Source organism: Portunus trituberculatus, chromosome 39 (assembly GCF_017591435.1).
Source record: "Portunus trituberculatus isolate SZX2019 chromosome 39, ASM1759143v1, whole genome shotgun sequence".
In the NCBI taxonomy this organism is placed as follows: Eukaryota; Metazoa; Arthropoda; class Malacostraca; order Decapoda; family Portunidae; genus Portunus; species Portunus trituberculatus.
The window spans coordinates 12,331,821-12,355,781 of record NC_059293.1 but is presented as its reverse complement, the minus strand read 5'-3'; the positions used below and the strand labels follow the sequence as shown (position 1 = coordinate 12,355,781).

General features: G+C 38.4%; 1 protein-coding gene across 7 annotated transcripts in view; it reads left to right on the top strand.

Moving 5' to 3' along the window:
* The first annotated feature begins 4,884 nt into the window (after positions 1–4,884).
* Positions 4,885–23,961, top strand: part of LOC123515613 — a 40,026-nt gene continuing 20,949 nt past the window's right edge. For 3 of the 7 annotated variants that reach the window (XM_045274403.1, XM_045274402.1, XM_045274397.1), the window contains exons 1-3: positions 4,885–4,991; positions 23,108–23,222; positions 23,366–23,592. In XM_045274403.1, the coding sequence (XP_045130338.1) occupies positions 23,406–23,592 (187 nt within the window). In that variant the 5' untranslated portion in view covers positions 4,885–4,991; positions 23,108–23,222; positions 23,366–23,405. Of the gene's footprint in view, positions 5,066–23,107; positions 23,223–23,365; positions 23,593–23,961 lie in introns of all 7 variants that reach the window. The other 4 variants (XM_045274400.1, XM_045274401.1, XM_045274399.1 and 1 more) reach the window with 4 other exon arrangements.

Genomic DNA, 23,961 nt, shown 5'->3' with positions numbered 1-23,961 from the left:
TGTTGAGTGGATGAGCCTTTGCTACTCTTGAACTGTACAGCTTACGACAAACCCATGAGTTTACTAAAGGGAGAGCAGATATTGTTTGTTATTTTACTGTATTCCTTTTCTATATTCCCTTTGTGAGTGCATTTAGAGAAATTTATAGGCTTTTTTTCTTCTTGTTTGTTCATCTTGATTATGTTGTTGTTGTTGTTGTTGTTGTTGTTGGTCTTCTTTTGCTTCTACACCATTACCAGTACCATCATCACCACCACCACCAATACTACCACCACTACCACCACCACCACCACTACATCAACAGCGACAACAACAACTACAACTACTGCTACTTCTACTTCTACTTCTATTTCTACTACTACTACTACTACTACTACTACTACTACTATATAGTACATACGCCACCACCACCATTACTACCACCACTATTAGAGAAAAATACACACACACACACACACACACACACACACACACACACACACACAGCCAATCCCTATCATTGGTCACACCTCTTGAATGAACACAGAGCATTAGAGATACGTCTGGCCTTCTTTCCAGCCTCCTTGAAATGTGGGTTTGCTGGTCCATTCATTTATTCATTCGCTTAATCCACTGGAACCAAGCGGGACTGCAGATCACGGAGAGAGAGAGAGAGAGAGAGAGAGAGAGAGAGAGAGAGAGAGAGAGAGAGAGATGGGCGGCGGGGAGAGGGTTTAAATTCTAATCATCTCTATACCAGGATGTTGCGTCATTGGTTTCGTGGAGTGTCCTGAATGATGTGCTTGGTGGTGATGGTGGTGGTGGTGGTGCTTGTGTATGTATTTCAATGAGTGTGTTGTATGTCACTGCACGGCTGAGGATGAGAGAGAGAGAGAGAGAGAGAGAGAGAGAGAAGCACACAAGGAGGAAGCTTGACCTGTATCCTATGGTGCTTTGTTCTCTTTCAAGTACTGTTTTCAAGAGCCACAGGGATGGTTAATCTTTTTTTTTCTTTCATTCTTGTTCATGTGTTGCATCGGTGACCTGACACAAATAAGCAAAGAAGGAAGGGACTGTTGTGGTGCAGAAGTCCTGCCGCACCACAGGAGATTGGTGCACATTATGGGGTTTGTGCAATACATTCATGTTGGAGTAACAGGTGCAACTTAGAAATGTAAAAAAGTTTTTTTTTTTTTTTTTTTGGGGGGGGAGGGGTTCCCGAAGACAACTAAAGGCATGCAGATGAATTGCTGCAATATAGTTGCTCTAATATTTCAATGTATTAATTCAATTTATTCATTTTAATTTTTCAAACACAATTAGAGTGTTGCGAAAGGATGAATAGAGCTAATTAACATACTTTGAGCCAGATATTCACAAGTGTACGTAAAATATTATTCGTTTTCTTTAGTTATTTGGGGAAGTAGAGACGGGTCTAATGTATTTAGTTTTCACTTGTTATTTCTATTTGTTTCCCTCATTGATTAATTGTCGGTTTTGAAATAATGAAGAAGAATCCAGTATGATATTCGGTGAGTATCCGCAAAAATAGGTCTTTTCGACAATGTTTCACTTTCCCTGTGTGCCAGCCACATCAGTGACGTGAGGGAGTGATGACGTCATTGGCAGTGTCTCGATTAACCACCCTTCCGTCTGTCATCCTCGTGGAAAAGGCTACGTAGATTGTTTTTTTACTTTGGTAAATCATATGGAAATCTTGTCTTTGTCCATTTTATGCTATCCTTCTATATCTAATATTTTTCTTTCATCATTATTTGTTTTGTGTGTTTTGATTAATTATCTATTCATTCACTTATTCATTTTTATTTGTTTATATTCCTATCTAATTTTTTATTTGATTTTTTCTAAGTCATCTTCACCAAACTTGAGTGTTCTGTGTCGTGTCCATCAATTGATATTACTTTCAATACTGGCGTCGTGCAGTGGCGAGCTCTGATCCTAAGCTCTGCCATCATGTGTGTGTGTGTGTGTGTGTGTGTGTGTGTGTGTGTGTGTGTGTGTGTGTGTGTCCGCAGCTCTTAATGATCTTATGCTTGATATGTCATTTTCTTTTCCCTCACATCCCTGCCTCACTTGCCTGTCCGCCCTTCACCTCATCCATATTCTGTCCATTTAACTAACTACGGCAGAAGGTTAACAGTAATAGTTTCTTAAGTGTCCAGTCCCTCATCCCCTTGGCTGGTAAGAACGAGGACACTGCGCACCATTGTTCCTTTTACCTTGGCAAGACTTAACATTCTACGAGGATTGGACCTAAGGGATATTTCCAAAGCTTAGCAAACTTGCACCTTCTAAATTTTGCAACTTGGTCCTTAGTCTTAACTGTAAAGGAAACTGCAAATAAAAAATAGAAGAGAAAGATATGTAACAATTAAAAAAAATAGTATGATCGTCACTGTAAAAGAATACTTCAAATGGGAAAAGGGGTGGAAAAAGGAGGGAAAGAAGAAAAGAATTGTAAGTCTTAAGAAAAAGTGAAATAATATGGTTTTCACAGTAAAGAAACCTATCCATTATCTCACTTTCCTTCATATAAAGTGTTAAGATGGAAGCATACACTCATCTGCGTCCGGCCTCACATCTCGTCCCCGTGTGTTTGGTAGAAGCGTAGCGTCAGATCCTTCTAATGTGAATCACTAATTTCCTTTCCCAGTACTTGACTATGTTTTTTTCCCCTATTTCTATTATCCAGCCATGTGTAGTACGAGAACGCTCTTACCGTTGTACAAATCACATATTTCCCTCACAATTCCTGGTAATGTTGCTCTTTATAACTCACCCGTGTGTTTAGTTGTATCTAACCTTACATCTGACCGACATTTCTTCCCTCTCAGGACTTGATGTTATTTTATCAATCAGCTGTAAACAATAATATCTTTCATTACCATCTACAACTCGCCCATTATCCCTCCCTGTCCCTGGTGGAGCTGCCTATCTATATTCTCGTCCCCCGGAGCTGACTGGTGTAGTGAATTATACGTTATCGATAGTGTTAAGTAGCGTCCCCTCCATACCTGCCCTGCGCTCACACCTGGCCTGCCTCACTGGGGGATTCTTGTGTCCTCTCTGGTGCATAATTGTCTGGGTATAATTTTTTTTTCACTTCTTATTTATTTACTTAGATATAGCCGTTTAATTCAGTAGTTTGTTAGTTACTTGGTTGCTTATTTTGTTAGCTAATTAGAGACTGAGAGAGTAAGTTACTGTGAGTGAGTGAGTTAGTTTGTTCGTTAGTTAGTTAGTTGAATACCTTTTTTTTTTCTCCTTTTCTGATGTGGGACTAGTTATGAATTAGAATAAATTTTGTCTACATCTATTTTCCTCTATATTCAAACGGACTTGTTTCGTAATTTTAATATTTTCTACGAGAGACAGACAGAGAGAGAGAGAGAGAGAGAGAGAGAGAGATGAATATATACAGGTGTGAGACAAGCTGAGGAGTCTCCTGGGCCGTGATGCGTGACATGAATATATGGATGGAAAGACTGAGACACAACAAGGGCGTAAGAAGGTTCCATGTGAACAGAGAGAAATGAGAGAAATGAGGTCTTCTAAACGGGTACCATCAACATCCCTCACTGAAAACATGTAGTGTATCTCAATTTGCTCTGAGGTAGGATGTTTTGTTTGGGTGGCGTGGAATAGGCTGGTGTGTGAAAGATAGATGAAAGGAATAGAGGAACACTTATGATTGATAGTAATGGCGATGGTTATATGACACATTGTAGTTAGTACCAGTTTTCATTCAAGAGAAGAGCATGTATCGTTAAAAGTCCATATTTTTTTAAAGTTTTGTGTGTCTTAATTCATATACATACTTTCATTAGGAAGTTACTGTGGCTATGAATATGTTTTCTCGATTCTAGTGATGGTTTAAAATAAATAATAAAAGGCGCTGCAGTTTTTATTTTTCTTTTCTTTTTTCCTATTTTTTTTACATATATATATATATATATATATATATATATATATATATATATATATATATATATATATATATATATATATATATATATATATATATATATATATATATGTTACACCGTTTGTGAAATTGCCCATTTCATGAAATGGGCAAACCCAATTATGAATGAACCTAACCTAACTAACTAACCAAACTAACCTAACCTAACCCAATTCATGAAATGTGCAATGGAGAGGCCATTTCATGAAATGGTTAGGTTAACAGGTTAGTTAGGTTAGGTTAAATAGTCAGTTAGGTTAGATTAGGTTCATTTCATGAATTGGGTTTGCCCATTTCATGAAATGGGCAATTTCACAAACGGTAATATATATATATATATATATATATATATATATATATATATATATATATATATATATATATATATATATATATATATATTGTGAGTTACAAGGATTTTTCAGTTGTTTTCTCGATTCTAGTGATGGTTTAATGATTATCCATCACCATCAGCGAAAAAAAAAAATGTCGATGAGAACTTGACTCACCATTTGTGTGGCCTTTGAGGGGGAAACAGGAAGTGATTGTTATTTTAGAGAGTTTTTTGATGATTCTAGTGATGGTTAAACTATAAATTAGCAGCTATGGAAACCTGACCTTTTTGGCCTTTACAACACACCTGACGGGAGAAGAAAGCGTTTATGAATATGTCCTTCTCTCATTATCAAACTTCTTGCTGGTTCTAGGCAAGTTATTCCAGATATCACGAAGGCTTTGTTATCAAGTGACTAGTTATTTTATTTTCACGTGATTAGAGCATAATATTATTAGAGCATAATATTAAGGACACGTGTGTGTGTGTGTGTGTGTGTGTGTGTGTGTGTGTGTGTGTGTGTGTGTGTGTGTGTGTGTGCGTGGGTGTGCCTGGGCGGCGCCTGTGTGAGGAGGGGGGGAGGAGTTTAGGACGGTGGGTGAGGCGGGGAAAAACCTATCTTCATTCCAGCCCGTAGTTGCCGTCAGCTACCTTGCTCTCCCGCGCCACCGGCACCGCACGCACCGCACCAAGGTAACACTGCTCGCGAACACTGTCCTGTTCCACCTCCTCAACAAACACTGCCTCACTTAACTCCTGTGATCAAAGTGAGCATTCTCCAATCTACTCGTCAAACTTCGTGATAAAACCTTTCACTTCATACTTATATACCATTTCATCTTCTCCGATTACCGTGTCCTTATTTCAATTAAACAGACCAGACTAGTCTAACCTGAGTGTATATTATTAACCATTGTTTTCTCGTGAGGTTTCTTGATAAGTCTTCTCACTTTCTCACTTTTTTCTGCTTCTGTTGCTCTTAGTGGCTCCGTACCTTCACAAACTACACAAACTACATCCATTACCTTCACTTACCTTCCGGCAGTGACTCAAGCGTGACTCTCCAATCGTGAATTATTATCAATCCTCCTTTCACTTTTTTCTTGCACTTCAGCTTCAGTTATTGTATCCATTCACAATTCAAACTAGACCCGTCACAATTATTAATTTCCCTTAGCTTTTGTGACACGAGCGTGAATCCCCACCAATCTTGTGAATTATTGCTTTTGCTCATATTTTCCTACCTGTCTTACTTCTTTCTTTATCTAAACCTAAACATGCACTGCTTTAAACTAAACAAACACTATTTTATCTAAACAAACATTCCCTTCACATCCCTTCCGTGACTCGAGTGTGACTTTCATCGCACTCTAATGATCAGTCTTTGCTCTCCTCGTTTTTTTTTCACTTCAACTCCGGTTAATGTTACTTTACTTCCACAAATCAAATCAAATCCATTACCGTCACGTACCTTACGTGACGCGAGCGTGAATCTTATCGTTGTCTCGTGATAAGTCCTCGCTTCTCTCACTTTTCTCTGACTTCAACTCTATTGTTCACCTTCACAAATTAAACTAACCCCTTTATCTTTCGTAATGAGAGCGTGAGTCTTCTATCGTTCTCTCGTGAGTTGTCTTCGTTCTTTTTTTTTCTTCTCCCATTTCAACTCCTCCGCAGTTACTGTTTGTATAATGCACTGTACCTTCACCAGTTAAACAAGCTAGACCCATTTATCTTCACTTCAACTCCTTCACCCAAGCGTGTATCTCCTTAAGGTCCGTTGTTGCGAATTGTTTTTCCCTCCTTCACATTTTTTTTTTTCTAAGGCTTCAACTTGTCGGATCACTGGACGCTTGTCCTTACCTCAACAAACTACACAAACTACATCCATTACCTTTGCTTAACTTGCTTCACTCAAACATGCATCTCCCATCGTTGTCTCGTTAAATTTCGTGATAAGTCTTCGCTTTTTTTACGTCTGTGTGGCTTCAACTTCTGCTAATGTACCTTTATTTTACTACCACAAGCTACAGAAACTACATCAATTTATTTCATATGATTTCCTTGTGCGAAGCGTGCATCTCCTCTCGTTGTTAAGGGATTTTTTTTTTTTTTGTCCTTATTTCACATTAATTCCTCTCGCTTATATCATATCTATATAGGATCGCGGTTTCTTATGTGCCTTTTCACACTTTCCTGTCTAAGGCTTCCTATCCTCTAAGGTCCTTCTCTCTAAGTCGTCTCGTATACAGTCATCCCATCGTCTTCGTGGTCTGCTTCTTCTTCTTGCTCCCTCCACCTATAACTTCACCTGAACAACGTAACAAACTCCACCTATATATGTTTTTCCTGAAGATCTGATTAGTTTGTTTTTATTAAATCCTCTCTTTCTCCTATCAAGATTTCTCTTTTAAATCCCATCAACATTTCAGTTTTTTTTTTATATTTCCTTTTTTTTCCTCTCATTTTTAGTTAGCCTTCGTTTTCTTTTTTATATTATATCTCGACTTTTTATTCCATTTCGGTTTGTTTTGTTAGTTCAGTTTCTTCGTTCTATGTATGTGTTTTGTGCTTTGTTTGCGCATTCATAATATTTTCTGCTTTTTTAGGTTCTTCTTTCCGAATTCGTGTATATATTTTTAAGTTCCCATAACTCACGCCTTCTCGTGTCTCTGGTTGCCTTTTTTTAATGTTTTCCCAAGTTTTCTTATTTTCTTCGTGTCTCCGTCTCTCTCTCTCTCTCTCTCTCTCTCTCTCTCTCTCTCTCTCTCTCTCTCTCTCTCTCTCTCTCTCTCTCTCTCTCTCTCTCTCTCTCTCTCTCTCTCTCTCTCTCTCTCTCTCTCTCTCTCTCTCTCTCTCTCTCTCACCTTCAAACTTTCTTATTCCTGTTTGAACTTTCCTCCTTTGGTTTTATTTCTCCCTCCTTTCCTTCCTCCTTTCCTTCCTATACTCCTATTTGACGAATGCTCCCCTCCTCCCATTTTCTTTACAATTGCCTGGAAGGAGGGAGGAAGAGGCGTGGGAAGAGGAGGAGGAAGGATTAGTAGGAAAATAAGAAGAAGTGAGCGGGAAACACTGCAAGGAGTATTAGAGATAGGAAGATTAGAAAGAAAAGAAGGAAAAAGAAGGAAAGAAAGATCAGTAGGAAAAATAGGAGGAAGGAAGAGGGGAGATGGAGGTAAACGGGCAATATAACCAAGGAAAGAAGAGAAGTAGGAAGATAAACAGGAGCAAGAGGAGGAAGAAGAAGAGGAAGAAGAGTTGAACGAAGACAAGACAACGAACATTAGCAGAAAAAAAACATATAAAGGGATGAAAATAGAAAAAAGAAAAGAAATTAAGAAAAGAAACAAGAACGAGAAGATGAAGGTGAAAAGGAGAAAGGAAAGAAAACAACAGAAACAGAACTGCAATCGTATCGGGAAAAATTAACATACATTTGAATTTTCTTAATTAAGCGTGGGAAATAAACAGGGATTATAGGAACTGTTGCTTGGCCTTGTATTGCTGCCACAGGTGTGATGGCGGTGCACGTGTCCTCAGGTGAACTGGGACACTGAGAGCACGTACAGAAAAAAATAAGAACATGAGAAAATAAAGGAAGCTGCAAGAAACCATTAACCTTTTCAGCACTGGGACGTATTTTTACCATGAGTTTGGATATGATTAGACGATTTTATTTACATTAGGAAGGGTCTACGGAGGACAGAAGATTAGTGGCCACAGTCTTCACTAATTTAATCCTTACATAATTTTCTGAAGCTATGTAAAATCATCAAATAATAAGCAGCATGAATATGAAAACACGTTATAGTACTAAAGGGATTAAAAAGTACATATAGTAATCCCTGTATCAAACTTATCTACTTCCACTTATCATTCCCGTATATAAATTTCTCTAATCTTTCAAAGCCTCTCAGCGACTCAACACTAATAACCTGACTACTGGGTCCATTCCATTACTCTATCTTTCGATTCAAGAACCAATATCCTTCCTCTCTCTCTCTCTCTCTCTCTCTCTCTCTCTCTCTCTCTCTCTCTCTCTCTCTCTCTCTCTCTCTCTCTCTCTCTTAGTTTTAGATCTTTGTCCCATAAGATCATAAGAGATTACATCAAGTTTGGGTGAGGACGCTTGGCAATCATTCTACAGAAGTCTTCCTATGTTGTACAAGTGTCTAGGTAAGGTATAAGGTGGGGGAGAGAATGAAATATGGTGTGTTCTTCAAGTTTTTCTTTTCTTTATCTTTATTCTGTTCTTTTTTTTTCCCCTTTCTTTGCTTCGGATAGAGAATAGAAGACTGATTGGGATTTTTACAGTACAATGTGGAGGTCATATGGTACCGTAAGAGAGAGAGAGAGAGAGAGAGAGAGAGAACACAGATCAATCGTCACTTTCATCCTGTCTCTATTAATTAAGCAGTACAACGTCTCTCCTCAGCCGAAGCAAAGCGGAACATCTTTAGCCTCCCAGACCGCCTCACGCGACGCTTTAAACTCGCTCCACACTGGTACGAGTCTCAGAGGCCATGTTATATAGATCTTTTGGTATGATCCTCTAACAAACTGAAGAATTGTGATCGTCTTTTGGCAGAGCTTGTTTCAGATACCATCCATAAGAGGGAGTGTTGTTGGTTGTTGTTTCGTTATCGTTCTCGTTCCTCATTTCCACTGCTTTGACTAGTTCAGGGAAAATAGAAAAATACAGCGGGCTTTCTAAATGTTTCGTGTAGTCTCAGCCATCGAGAGGTTTACATTCTGTGGTAGGGATGGGCTGAATGCGTTAAATATTTCTTAGATAACTTAGGTTACAAAGACTAATGAGAACGAGTTGGGAGAAGTAAGGGAAGGTGAAATAGCATTATATATTAACTCTTTCCTGCCCTAAACAATGCAGTTCGAAACACTAAGAAGGCTGTATTAAATCTTTACAAACACGTTAAAAAAGGCGACGATAGAAATAATCGATTTTACAGCTTATAGTCTATTATTAGAGGTGGCTGCAGCACAAGAAGATATGTGTTAGGGAAGAATAGTGAATTAATATTGAGACGGTTGATTAGTCGGAGTTAAGGTACGAATATAATGGAAAGATATCATGAACTGCAAACACGTTAAGTACAACAATAATCTTTGAAAAAAAAAATGGATTTGTAACTTAACATATTCCCATCTTTAATCAATTACGTGTTAGTTAGTCACAGTTAAGATATAATTGTACTGGAAATGTAATGAAACGGCAAATATACAAGATTTAGTAACTGCAAAGATGAAAATCAAGAGTAAACTAGAACTATGCTTACTTCCATACACACTCCCACCGTTGACTTGAACTGCTGCGAGAAGGTTTCAAGAGAGAAGCTTAAGAACAACTCTAAAATTTCAGATGATTTGTTTCACTTTTCTACAATAAATCTTAGGGACTTGTATCTTCAGTGGGTCTTTCATCTTTACCTTTAATTACTCTATGCCTGTCCTTCATTTATATAAAACAAAAAAAGTCTTAAATAACATGAAAATAAAAGAGAGTAAATCAATAGTTCGTATGTAGACTTCTAACTGAATTGGATCCTCTAATTACGCCTAAAATACAATAGATTTCGTAGTATTAAAAGCCTGTAATAGGTTCGTGGTACTTCCTTTGCTTCAGCGGCGATGAATACACGTCACGTTGAAAGGACAGCGATGCAGCAGACCCCTAATCAGTTCAAAAGGAAACCATTTAAACTCCCAGCTCCTTTCTGTACGTAATTTTTCTTATGTTAATTACTCTGCCATAAGGGATGACTCTTGTTCTTCCTTATGCTGGAGAGAGAGAGAGAGAGAGAGAGAGAGAGAGAGAGAGAGAGAGAGAGAGAGAGAGAGAGAGTGAGAGAGTGAGTGAGTGAGTGTGTGTGTGTGTGTGTGTGTGTGTGTGTGTGTGTGTGTGTGTGTGTGTGTGTGTGTTGTTGTTGTTGTTGTTGTTGTTGGAAATGGTAGTGGTGGTGGTGGTAATGGCGCTTTTGTTATTGTTATTGTTGTTCTTGAGGGTGGTGGTGGTGGTGGTGGTGATGGTGGGGGGCGGTGGGAATGGTGGTGGTTGGGGGGTGGGGGTGGTCCTATGTATTCATTATTAACGTTCTCTTGCCTTTTTTTTTTTTTTTTCATTTTACGCTGACTTTACGTTTTGTAAGTGAAATTGTGATTGTCAGTGTTTTTTGCTGATAGAGTTACGACTGGCTGGGTTAGTATTAGTAGTTGTGGTAGTGGTGGTGTTCTCAACGGGTTGTCAATATGTGAACTTGACTTTTTTTTTCTCTCATTATTCATATTTAGTTTTTAGGATGGCTTTACAGTTCAAATGTTTAGTTCTAGTCGTCGCTATTCTTGTCGATATGTTTACTAGTGTTTGCATTAGTTAGCGTTGGTATTAGCAGTATTTAGAATGAGTTATCTACAGGTTTTCAGTTTTTAGTGAGTTATTTATTTATTTATTTTTTTTTTATGTATAGATTTTCACATCTTACGGAGGTCACTTTTTGCTACCTTTATTTTTATTAAGTTTACGAGTGCAAGTATTAATTGGTACTGACATTTTACCCAGGAGTTAAATTATCTGTGGTACTGTTCTTGTCGATATGTTTGCGAGTGACGACATTGATTAATTCTGGCATTAGTAGTATTCAGAGATATCAACAGGTCGTCACTTGTTACTCAGCTGTCAACCCTCATAAGTTGTCTTACCCGTGACAGCGTTGTTGGTGTGGTTACGAGTAGCTGACTATATTCATATCGATTCGCTATGCCTGATATTCTCTCTCTCTCTCTCTCTCTCTCTCTCTCTCTCTCTCTCTCTCTCTCTCTCTCTCTCTGTTCCAAGAGGCGCTTCTAAAAAGACACCCCAAAAACTAAATTGACGATTGGAACCATTTTACATTCCATTTTTGTGGAAGAGGCAATTAAACGACCCTTTTATTATCTTTTCTTTTCTTTTCTTTTCCTTCTTTTTTTCCACAACATTTTCTTTGATCTCACAGCAACCAGTCCATCCACCCCCACTCCGTCCTCTCTGTCCGTCCGTCAAAATATCAAATCGAATTATATCAACACTTTTCCAGCTTAAGTCGAGTTTTCAATCCGGTCTTTACGTCTCACTCGCTCACCGCTCAGCGTTTGTTGGAGTGTGGGCGCCTCCTTACAGTATCTGCGGAACGGGAGGTAGGGGGGGATGGTTCGGTGTGGGTTGGGGAGAGAAGTGTAGCCAACCAGAGCGCCGAGGCAGTTCTAAGTTCTTACCAAAGTCCATCCTGAGAAGGTGAAAAGTTTGCTTCCCCTGACTGGTTTTCGTAGGATGGCAAGATTTGTGAATGTATTTGTACCGCTGCCTGTTTTCTGGAGTGGAATGCATTACGGCAGTGATAAGAAGATAAAAATAAATGAGATGATTTGGTCACGTATTAAAAAGAGAAGACCAGGAACCAATTTAAAAAGCCTGGAGAAAGTATGTGTACCACTGCTGGGTTTTTTTTTTTTTTTTGAGTGGAATGCATTAAGGCAGTGACAAGAAGAAAGAAAAGGAAATGGTTTAGTCATGTTTTAAGAAAAAAGAAGACAAGGAACCAGTGGAAAGACCATAGAGACTGTTACGACGCCAGTGTTAGGTTGTTATGGTTGTCACTCCATTTGTTTATCAAACTTACACACATGAAATTATATATATACGTGAGTGACCGCAATATCCCATCCTCGTCGCAAGTGTTATGTCGCAAGTGTTTTGTTGCTATGGTTTTGTCACTCCACTTGTTTATCAAACTTACATGCTTGCATTTATATTCTATACATGCGTGACCTCAATCGTGACCTTGTTGAAATGAAGTCTGGGCCTGGGTCTTCAAAGGATGGAAATAGAAACAGTTTAAGGCACTTATCGATTTATTTTACTCGACACAAAATCTCAGTCTCGGTAGCTCGCCATTGTTTGTGTGTGTATAGTAGAAGTATATAATATCTATGATTATGAAATGAATGTAGGAACATAATAGCAGTGAATAAGTACAAAACAGTTACTTGTATTCTCTCTTAATGTTACTGAATACTCTTCACAGCTATCAGTAGACAATGGAATACATCTTACATTATAGAAAACTTGATATAATGAAGGTAATTCAAGTATAGTTTCAAGTGATGATACACTACAGAGATAGCTACTGAGGGAGAAAGATCGAGGGGGACACAGTGAGGGAGACAGGGGATCTATTTGCGGTACGACGATAAAGGATGTGAGTCTTAATGGATACAAGGGACTGAAGCAACTGGAGAAACTCGTACATTGCACCAGACAGTAGAGAAATAGCAAAGAGAGAACGAGATATATTGTATTCGTCGTATGTCGTCACTGAAGTCTTTAAGAAATGGTGTACGATAATTGCAATGGCTTATGTACGAAGGAAGCAGAGATGATGATTGCCACACTTTTTTTTTATTTATTTGGTTTATCTATATACTTCTTTACGATTATTTCTTCATAAGTGGACGTGCTGGTGTAGATATGGTGGATGCCAGCAAGGGAGGGATTTGCGACTCCCGCTGGTGGGCTGAGGAAGGCAGGGCTTTAGTCTCGACCCTTTCATTGTATCGGCGGCTCATGAATTATAAAAGTGCGTGATGATTAAAATGAGGAGGAGGTGGAGGAGAAAGAGAAAATAAGAAAATGTAAAGAAGAGCAAGAATGAATAGAAAGAAGGAAAAAGAGTCAAAGAAAAAAAGTAAAGTTCATCCACAGTTTAATATCAGAGGGTGCCATCTTTTCCTATTCCTGGCACATCTTACGTCAGTTAGTCTGTGTCTGTTGTGCTGCTTAAGTAATGGTGTTTTGCATTCTCTTTTTCTCCTATTTGCATTACTTTAATCTATATTTTCAATTTAGTGGTTGATTTTTTTTTTTTTTTCTCTCATCTACGTTCATATTTTCATTCCGAGGAACAGTGCAAACATCTTGAAGGACACTTGCATTACATACCAATTTTGTAATTTTTTTTTTTTTTTGTTAGCAATTGTTTTTATGACACGGTGATAACGTGAGCTTTTTTCTCTTACTCTTCTAAGTGTTGTAATCTCTCAGTTTGTATCTTTTTGTGTAGAAATCACATCATGAACAAGAATAACAGACAGCGGATCTTTGGTTTCTCTTTAAATGATTTCATAAACGCATATCCTGCCCTCTTTCTATTCAAGATCATATGAACAAGAACAGTAGCCATTTTCAGCAACTATAAAAGTAACAACATCAACATTCCTGTGTATCGCTATCATCAATACCAACAACAATAACAACACTCCATCCTCATCTTGTTTATCATATTCATTACTAACATCAATATGGCAATTTTCCTTTCTGTTTATCATCATCATCATCATCATCATCATCAGACACAAACTTGAAAAAAAACAGGTGAGTAGAACTGTACCAAATTGATGAAAATATTCCCCAAATATTAATCAAGTTTTACAAGCATGAACGTACATTTTCCATTCAATTCCAATTAAAATTAATCATAGGAAATTAATTTTTTAGTGTACCTGATGAGAAAATAAAACAAGATTCCCCTCCCACGCGTGAATCAATTGTAATGGCGACCCTGTACGAAAACGTGTCCTTTTCCCCTTCGTGTCTTCCATATCCTTCCCTCTCTCTCTCTCTCTCTCTCTCTCTCTCTCCCTGGCTGACTTCGTGTAATTTCCTAATCTTGACTCATATTCCGTGGCTCCTTAGAACGCCTCGAGACTTGTAATGACGACCCTAACCAAAACATGTCCTTTTCCCTCCCTTACCTTTCATATCTGCTCCCTCCTTCCCTTCCTCCGTCTCTCCTTTCCCTGTGGCTTCTCATAACTCCCTAATCTTAATATCCTGTGACTCCTTAGAACGTCCAAAGAGTTAGGAAGGGTGAGAACATGACAAAAGAATATCACGTTACCATTTGTTCCTCTCCTTACACTCCTGCACTCCTCATCCCTCCCACTCCTCTCCTCTCACTCCTCTCAGTCTCCTGTTTCCTGCTAAGTACTTTGAAACATCGTCTAATCATTTAAGGTTCTCAGGTCTCCTTTTGTTCCTCTCCTTTCACTATACTTCCCTTGAACTTCATCTCTTCTTACGCTTCTCTCACCCACTTAGTACTTTAACACTTTCCTTCCATTATAGTGTGCTAGAATTTTACTCCATTGTGTAAGCTCCTCTACTTGTGTTCTTTAGGCCTTTCACTCTTCTTATGTACTGGCCTGACCTGTCTCTCACTTTCATCCTTCTGTACTGTTCTGTCCCTTCCACTTTTCACGCTTTTGTACTATCGTGTCCTGTCATTACAAGCGTCAGGCATCACCACCACCATAAGTATTGACAGCCTGGCTCCTCCTCGTCTCTTAATCAATTCATAACACTGGTGCTGAGGTCCGCGATGCACACTCCTGCCCGTAACTAACACTGAATACGACACGTTAAGAAAAATACAGCTCACCCTCTTGGAAACATTCACGGAAGAAGGGAAGTATTTGGGGCAAAGCGAAATCCTTTTTTTTTTTTTTTCTTTATTTTGTTATTTTTGGTGGGGGCGGGTAGGGAGGGAGGGGGACTGCCGCTCATTTGATTTGAATACGTTCATTAGGTAAAAGTGTGTTTTTTGGGAGCGAAATTTCTAATAGCAATGATTATGATGTGATATTTACCCAGTACCTGTTTTTGTTTTGTTTTATCTTATCTTTTTGTTATATGTGGACAGCAACACAAATCAGAGAGAGAGAGAGAGAGAGAGTGTGTGTGTGTATCTTCCATTCCTACTGTTCTCACTCACGCTTCATAAGAAAAAGACGTCTCTGTTCTTGTAAATGTAGTCTCTCCCAGATTCCACTCCTATCCACGACATCTCTCCGTCTCAGTCCTACTCCAATACGGGCAAATCCTGCAACAAATCTATCAATCACAGCATTCTTACTGATCAGTGTCACTCTCTTATAAGTATTGAATAACTCATTTCTTTTTCAACTGCATATTAGAATCGGTTAGCTAAAGACACCACAACCAAGAAAAATAAATAAATATCTAGATAGTAAATACACAAGTGGAGAAAGTTTGTTGTGTTGTCCCCACCAAAATAAGAGAAAGGTAATATGATACAAAGAATAATAGAAAGATAAGGAGTTTAGCTTTGTACCGCTCGATTAGTGTGTGTGTGTGTGTGTGTGTGTGTGTGTGTGTGTGTGTGTGTGTGTGTGTGTGTGTGTGTTTGTGTGTGTCTCCGCGCGCACGTGGGTGTCTATATGTGTACGTGGGCGTGTCTGCGTCAGTGTGTGTGTTTGTGTGTGTGTGTGTGTGTGTAACAGGTGGGCGTGAAAGATGCCAAGTAAGGAATTTTTGTGTATTTATCTATTTATTTATTCATTTCCCTGAGCAGTTTCGCATTAATTCTTATGAGGAAAAGAAACCAACACTACAAAAATGGTCAGCAAGATACACACCAGCTTGCAACTTGTCAAGAGAGAGAGAGAGAGAGAGAGAGAGAGAGAGAGAGTTGGGGGAGTTAGGTATGTAAAGGTGAAGGTGAAAGTAAGGAGTTGTGACAGGTTAGGTACGTTAATGGAGAATTTCTTTAGTCATTCAGGTGTTTCTCAGTAATTCAGACCTCAGCCTTCAGTTATGTGATTGTAATTCCTTTGTGGTATTTCTTCAGGACTTTGTAATAGGAACTGATCTTACACACTTTCTCTCTCTCTCTCTCTCTCTCTCTCTCTCTCTCTCTCTCTCTCTCTCTCTCTCTCTCTCTCTCTCTCTCTCTCTCTCTCTCTCTCTCTCTCTCTCTCCTGATACGAATAATTCATTTAGTTTTTAATTTTGTTTTTTGTTTGTTTGTTTGTTTATTTATTACTGCCGTTTTTGTTATTAATATTATTGATCTTTTTTTTTCAATGTCATTATCATCTTATTATTATTGTTGTTCTTCTTGTTCTTGTTCTCGTTATTCTTGTTTTTCTTGTTCTTGTTCTTGTTTTTCTTGTTCTTGTTCTTCTTCTATCTTCCTTTTCTTCCTCTTCCTTTTCTGTCTTCCTCTTCATCCTCTTCCTCTTCTGCATCATCATTATTATCAGTATCATCATTGACAGCAACAGGAAAAGCATTGGTAACAGTTGTAGTAGCAATAACATCAACAATAACAATAACACGAACATCGGTAGTAGCAATAGTAGTAGTAGTGGCAGTAGTAGAGAAGTAGTAGCAGCAGCAGCAGCAGTAGTATTAGTAAACAGTATTACCAGCACAAATACACGTTAGCTTCCGTTCCCTGTCTCGCCTCGCCAACACAACTTGCTCCTTCCCTTGCTTGGTGTTTCTGAAGAGGGAGCGAAATGTTACAAGGAGTCCGTGTAATTGTCTTTCGTTGAACATAATCCCTGGAAGTAAGTTTCTGTTCCACGCTTATTTGACTCAAACGCGCTAAACTCCCCTTCCTCTCTCTCTCTCTCTCTCTCTCTCTCTCTCTCTCTCTCTCTCTCTCTGTCTCTCTGTCTGTCCTCGTATTTTCTATTTATTCCTTTCCTACGCTTCAGTTGACAGTTTCTTTTTTTGTTTTACTATTATTTCCTTCATTCGTTAATCTTTTTTTTTTTCTATTTCTGTTTTATTGGTCGTGTCTATTTTTCCCTTACCACCGCATACAACTTTCTCTCTCTCTCTCTCTCTCTCTCTCTCTCTCTCTCTCTCTCTCTCTCTCTCTCTCTCTCTCTCTCTCCCTTCGTATTTTTTTTTCTTATTTTTCCTTTTTCAGTGTTGGTGTTGCAGTTTATTTTACCTTTCTGCACTTTTTCATTCACTTTTTTCTTCTTTTTCTATATTCGCTGTATTTTTTATTCCCTTTTTTTTTAACCTTCCATACCTCACTTTTTTTTTTCTTCTTCTTCTTCTTCTTCTTGCTTTACTTTTCTCTCTTGATTTTCCTTTTTGCTGTTGGTGGTGCTGGCGTTTCTTTCTTATCTCCTTTCTGCACATTTTGTTCTGTTTATTTATCTTCGCTTCTGTATTCTCTTCTTTGCGCTTTCTCTTCCTTTGCAGCAGAGATAGTATGCTTAGTTTTATGTTCGTGTGAATCAACAAAACCATAAGTGAATGAATAAATGAATATTAAAGATAAGGTGTGAACTCTGCCGAAGAATTCTTATGTCTCTTATTTAATTGATTTTTTGTTATTATTGAGAAATGAAAAGTTGAAATAGAGGAAGAGGAATATCGACGCTAGATTATTATTATTGTTGTAGTTATTGTTGTTATTATTATTATTATTATTATTATTATTATTATTATCGCTTTCATCATTAGTGTTATTTTCTAGATGTCCTCATAAAAGAAAAAAAAGAATAAGAAAAATATAATTACCTTAATTGGCACCGACTTCCTTATCTATTTATTCTTATTTTCCTTTTTTTTTTTTTTCTTCTTTTATTTGCCATGAGTCTCAATTTCCTTCCTTCGTTTTCTAAGCTTCCGTTTTCTCGCATTGTTTTTAATTTCTCGTGATATTTACTGTTCTATTTATTTCCTGTTTGGTTTTCTCTTACATTGTGTGCCTCTGAATTTCTTTACCCTCCTTTGTTGTCTGTCTGTCTGTCTGTCTGTCTCTCTCTCTCTCTCTCTCTCTCTCTCTCTCTCTCTCTCTCTCTCTCTCTCTCTCTCTCTCTCTCTCTTTCTTATTTTCTGTTTGTTTATTTTGCCTCCTTTATTGTTTGCGTGTTTGTCTCTTTTCATGGCTGTCCTTCTTTCTTTTCTCATTTTGTTTGTTTGTCACCACTTCTATTCGTTGATGTTTAGAAAGAAAACAATCAAAGTAAATGTACAAATAAATGACAAATATTGAGGACTTAGTAGAAATATAACAAAAAAAGTCTTCAGTTTGATTTTCTTTTATTTTTCATATCTGCCTTAGTTTGTTTCTAGTTCTTGGGTATAATGGGTTAGTGTCTGTTATGGTACTCACTGCTTCTCTATCTGCTGTATGAACGTGTTTTTGTCTCTATTATGCCACGTCTGTCTGTATTTCCAGCTGTCTCTATCTGTCTTTTAAGTATGCGTGTCTTTTCATGTCACGTCTCTGTGTTTCTCAGTCTGGCTGCCTCTGTGTCTGTTGAGTGTGCTTGTGAATATCGTATACTACATACCTGCCTGTTTGTACCTTTACCTGTCTCTCTTTTATGTGTGTGAATGTCTTTTATTCTTTCTCCACTTTACGTCTGTGTGTGTGTGTGTGTGTGTGTGTGTGTGTCCTCGCCATGCCACGCGCCTCATCTTGTCTCCAGTCCACTTGTATGTGTGAGTGTCTTTTCTAAGCAATGTCTCCTTACTGTCTCTCCGTCGTGTGTCTGTGTGCCTCCGCCGTGCCACGTGATCTATATGTAATCTTCCGTCACTTACTTGCCATTCATGTCATCCAACAAAGTTATCCTCCTTCATCTTTTACATAATCTCTACTTTTCACTCTTGTACATCTTCTCTTCCTGCCTTTTTATTTATTTTCTGTAGCATCCTTTATCTTCTTTTTTATCTTTTCTTCATTTGTTTTCTATTTCTCCTTTTTGCTTGTTTTAGTTTCCGTGTTTTTTTTTTTTTATTCCTTTTCTCATGATTTCTACTTATTCTGCTTTATCATCTGTTTGATTTAATTTGATCTCCCTTTCTATCTTTCCAATCCCTTTATTACTTTCTTATACTACACCTGTTTTCATTTTCTTCTCTGTTCTTATAATTCTTTGCATCATTCCATTTATTTTTTTTTTACTGCTGTTTCTTTTTTATCCCCTTCATGATTTTATTTTACACTATACATCTGTTATATTCCGTAGCATAATTTCTAATATGCCTTACTGTTCTTCTCCCTTCTCGCCTTACCTGAATGCCTGGCTAGCGATCATTTCCTCCACTGTCCCTCTGGTATTCTTGAAGCTTGATCTGCCATTCCTTCACTCATAAATAATACGAGCATCCTCCTCCTCGTACAATTTCGTATCATTCCTTTACTGTGTCTTTTCCCTATCACTATTTTGTCTTTGTTTCTCACTATTGATGATGCTTCTTTGTTTTTTCTTCTTTCTTGAGGTGGAATGTCACACTGCCCACGCATAGAAACACATAAACGTTCACAGATAGATAGATAGACAGACAGATGTAAGATTTCTTGATTACAAACTATCCATAGCTCCTTTTCTCCACTCTACTTTTTCTTTTCTTTGGCTTCTACACTAGAGAAACCCTCCTTGTTTTCATATGTAGTCTTTTATTAATTAATTTCCTTGATTTTACCTGATTTGACATATTAACTTTTTTTTCTGTTTAGCTCCCATTTTGCATAAACCTTCCTTTTCTTCCATCTTTCATCTCAAATACATCTTACTTAAAGTCTATTACATCAAATCTTACTTACCAGATATTTTCTCCTTTCTGTTTATCGTCCATATTAAACAGACCTCACCTTCGTCCCACAATCAGTAACTTCCTCTCCTCCATTTCACCAAGTTTCGCTCATCAATCATTTCTTCTGAGCAGCTTCCAGTTTAATGTCTCTTCTGTTTACCTTTCGCATTACACAAACCCTCCTGATTTCCACCTCCTACCTCACCTTCAGTAACTCCCCTTGCTCTATTTCGCAAAGTTTCACTCCTCGGTCCCTCTTGGCCTTCGTGTCTAGCTTCCCACAGCCTACGTCAATGTGCACATAACCAACTCCGCGCCTCATGTTCTTCAATTACCCAGTCTGACACCGCACGTAGCCTCCCTTGGTACATATCCTCCTCTAATGAACCTTACGGGGCTTGGGACACTATTGTGGTTCTACTTGTATTTTCTTGATCTTGTTCTTTTTATGGTTGTCTTTTGTTAGTACGCAGAGCTCTGTGAAATATTGCAGAGACGTGTTTTACGTGGACAGAAAAAGAAAGAGAGAGATATATAATAAGAGACCAATAGAGAAGAATGATTAAAGGAAATACCTATTGTCAAGCAGTGATATGAATAAAGGAATAAGAATAAGAGAGAGAGAGAGAGAGAGAGAGAGAGAGAGAGAGAGAGAGAGAGAGAGAAATTCATAACTTGCGCTGTTCTTAACCCTCTAATTATTACATCGCTGTCTCCTTCATCAAAGTTACCTTAGTTCTATCAAGGACATATGCAACTACTCCCACTAAAAGGGTTTCGTCTACTCGATTGCTTTTTTTACTCTAAACTCAACCAGACTACTTCATTAAACCACAGGAGCTAAAGAGAAAGACACAGACCTTTCCACTAGGATGTTACGTGGCATAAACGTTAGAGATTAGTATTATCAGTGTTATCTTTGAAGACACTAATCTTCTAACAAACATTTTATTAATCCCTTCAGTACTAGGACGCATTTTTACCTTGAGTATGATTAAACGATTTTGTTTACATTAGAAAGGGTTTATGGAGGTTAGAAGATTAACAGGCCCGAGTCTTCACTATTTTAATCCCCAGCCTAAATTTATGAAGCTGTATGAAATCACTAAATAGTCAGCAGAATGAATATGAGAACGCGTCTAGGCACTGAAGGGATTAAGAAGAAGAAGAAGAAGAAGAAGAAGAAGAAGAAGAAGAAGAAGAAGAAGAAGAAGAAGAAGAAGAAGAAGAAGAAGAAGAAGAAGAAGAAGAAGAAGAAGAAGAAGAAGAAGAAGAAGAAGAAGAAGAAGAAGAAGAAGAAGAAGAAGAAGAAACTACAGGACCTAAAGAATAATACAGGTGTTAGCAATGGGATGATGTGTGGCGCAGCAGGTGGCAGCAGGTGAAGGTCAGTGCGCCCATCAAGTAGGGAGCTGCGTTAAAGTGTATGTGGCGTAATGTCTAGGAAAAAACTACGAGTCTGGTATAAATTAGACAGAGGGAGAGAGGGTCGAGACAAAGCGAGGGAAGGAGGGAAGGATTCGAGTGTATAAGAGAAGTTAAGAAAAAAGTTGCAATGGTTTGGCCAGTAAGAAGAGGAGAGAAGGAGCTTGCTGAAAGAGCCTGCAAAGCGCCTGTTTGGTTAAGGTGCACGGGGAGACTGTGTGGGAGTTGCGAGTGCTGGGAAGTCACGGGGAATGGAAGATAGAGATTGTAAAGGAAGATGCGAGGGAGATAAGGAAATGAAGACTAGTATGCTTGTAGCCAGAGGTATTAGAGGTGCGTTAAGGGTGGTGAGGGTGATGATGATGATGATGATGATGATGATGATGATGATAAGGAGGAGGAAGAAAGAAAGAAATAGTAAAGTAATAGTAAAGATGAGGATAATGATAATGATAATGATAATGATGATAATGATAATAATAATAAGAAGAAGAAGAAGAAGAAAAAGAAGAAGAAGCAGAAGACAGAAAAAGTAAAAGAAGAAGAAGCAGAAGACAGAAAAAGAAGAAGAAGAAGAAGAAGAAGAAGAAGAAGAAGAAGAAGAAGAAGAAGAAGAAGAAGAAGAAGAAGAAGAAGAAGAAGAAGAAGAAGAAGAAGAAGAAGAAGAAGAAGAAGAAGAAGAAGAAGAAGAAGAAGAAGAAGAAGAAGAAGAAGAAGAAGAAGAAGAAGAAGAAGAAGAAGAAGAAGAAGAAGAAGAAGAAGAAGAAAGAAAGAAAGAAAAAAAGAAAGAAGAAAAGAAGACGAAGAAAAAAATTAAAAAAAAAGGAAAGTGAAGAAGGAAGGAGTTGAAGTAGATGAAAGAAAAATAATGAAAAAGAAATAAAAATGGATAAAAGGAAGGAACAAAAAGCAGCAAGAACAAGGACTAGAAAAGACTAAAAGAAAAAGTAGACAACAACAACAACAACAACAACAACAACAACAACAACAACAACAACAACAACAACAACAACAACATCAGCAACAGCGGCAGAAAATTCAAAGCCAAAAGTCCTACACATACAAGATTTCAACCCATTTAATTAAGCTTTTTTGGTAGTGTAAGTTCCTTTTGCCTCTTTGGGAATGTTCTGTTGTTGCTATCAATTTTCTTTTGGCTTCTAATTAATGCCCCTCATCAACATCATCATCATTATCTTATTCTTATTCTTATTCTTTATTGTTCAGTGTCTTTCTTTTTCCCCATCACAGTGAAGTTGGACGTGTGATGACTTCTCCACTCCCTTCTACCTTGTGCAAGCTCCTCATTCACTCCCAGCAGGTCCATGTACTACTGAATCCACTTCCTCTATATCTTCTTAGGGCTTCCCACTTCTCTCCTTCCACCAACCTTCAGATTTTCGACCACTTTTGCTGTATTGTCTCTCATGGTTGTCAGAATTATCGTTGGTAACATGAAGTCCTCTGATTTGTATTAGTTTGTTTAGTTCCTTTAATAAGAATCGTGATGAAATAGTTAAGTTAGCTAATGAATCACTACTACTGCTACTACTAATACTACTACTACTACTAATACTACTACTACTAATAATAATAATAATACTGGTGCTGCTGCTGCTACTACTATTACTACTGCAGCAAAACTTATTCGAAATTATTTTTAGATACGACGAGTAGCACATGTGAAATATGACTCCGGCTGAGGCTTTTCGTTTACGTTTATTTTGTGGTTACCTATTTATTTTCTTAAGGAGGGAGGTGTCAAGTTTCCGTAGAGTAGATGGCTTTAGGTAATACGACCTACACTTTCTGGGTATTTAAGGGACTGGATCCTTGTATTACTGAGAGAAAGAAAGAGAGAGAGAGAGAGAGAGAGAGAGAGAGAGAGAGAGAGAGAGAGAGAATGCTAGCGGGATAAAACTTAAATAATTCAGGTGTGTTTGTTCTTCATTTCCAGAAGAGTTTTGGAGCTTGGCTGAGGCCGCCGCGTCCCTCCCACCCCCCTAAAGGACGCAGGCAGATCCTCGCCCACGCCCACGTCTCCCATCCTGCCCTCACCCCTTGCCCTGCCCGTAAGACGCCTAGAAGTAACAGTAATTCAAAATCTGGCATGATGGCCACGACTATTTAATGCTACCTTGAACCTCCATGATTCCATTTTCTTTCTCATTTAGTCATGTTGATTCATTGTGTTTCTCTTTAATTTTTCACTCAGCTCCTGGTTGTTTCCTGCGCGTCCTTTCCTTAGTGGTGTCATGAGGGTCGTGGTGGGCGTGGTGGCGGTGGTGGCCCTCGTGGTGGCGGTGGCGGAAGGCGATTCACTGATGACGCGCAGCAAGAAGTACAAACTGTGCACGGCCAGGGACATCAACATGTTCGTCACGCAGCTGTGTAGCGGCGCTCTCACCCGCATGCGTGTCGGCCGCCATAACTCCCATCCAGGTAAGGACAGAATTTTTTAACTTTTTGCCTGTTTTTCTGTTCATTCATCTTTTTTTTATGTTATAGTCGATAGCGCTTGTAGGTATACTTGAAGAGTATGGGAAGCGCTGTCCAGCTTCCATCATTGGCGGCGCAGGCAATTTGATTTTTAGTGGTACCCAAATTAGGACCCATATCACCACCCAAGTGCATCTTTGGTGTAAGGTAATTACACCTCCACCTAGAACCTTGGTATCATGGTGATATGTAGGTAACTTTAAACCACTCAACAAATGACAAAGTTTCAAGACGGCACGTGGTGGGATTGGAACGTCTGACCGATCCCACGCTCATCAACTATCCATTTACTTGTGTCTATTCACCAATGTC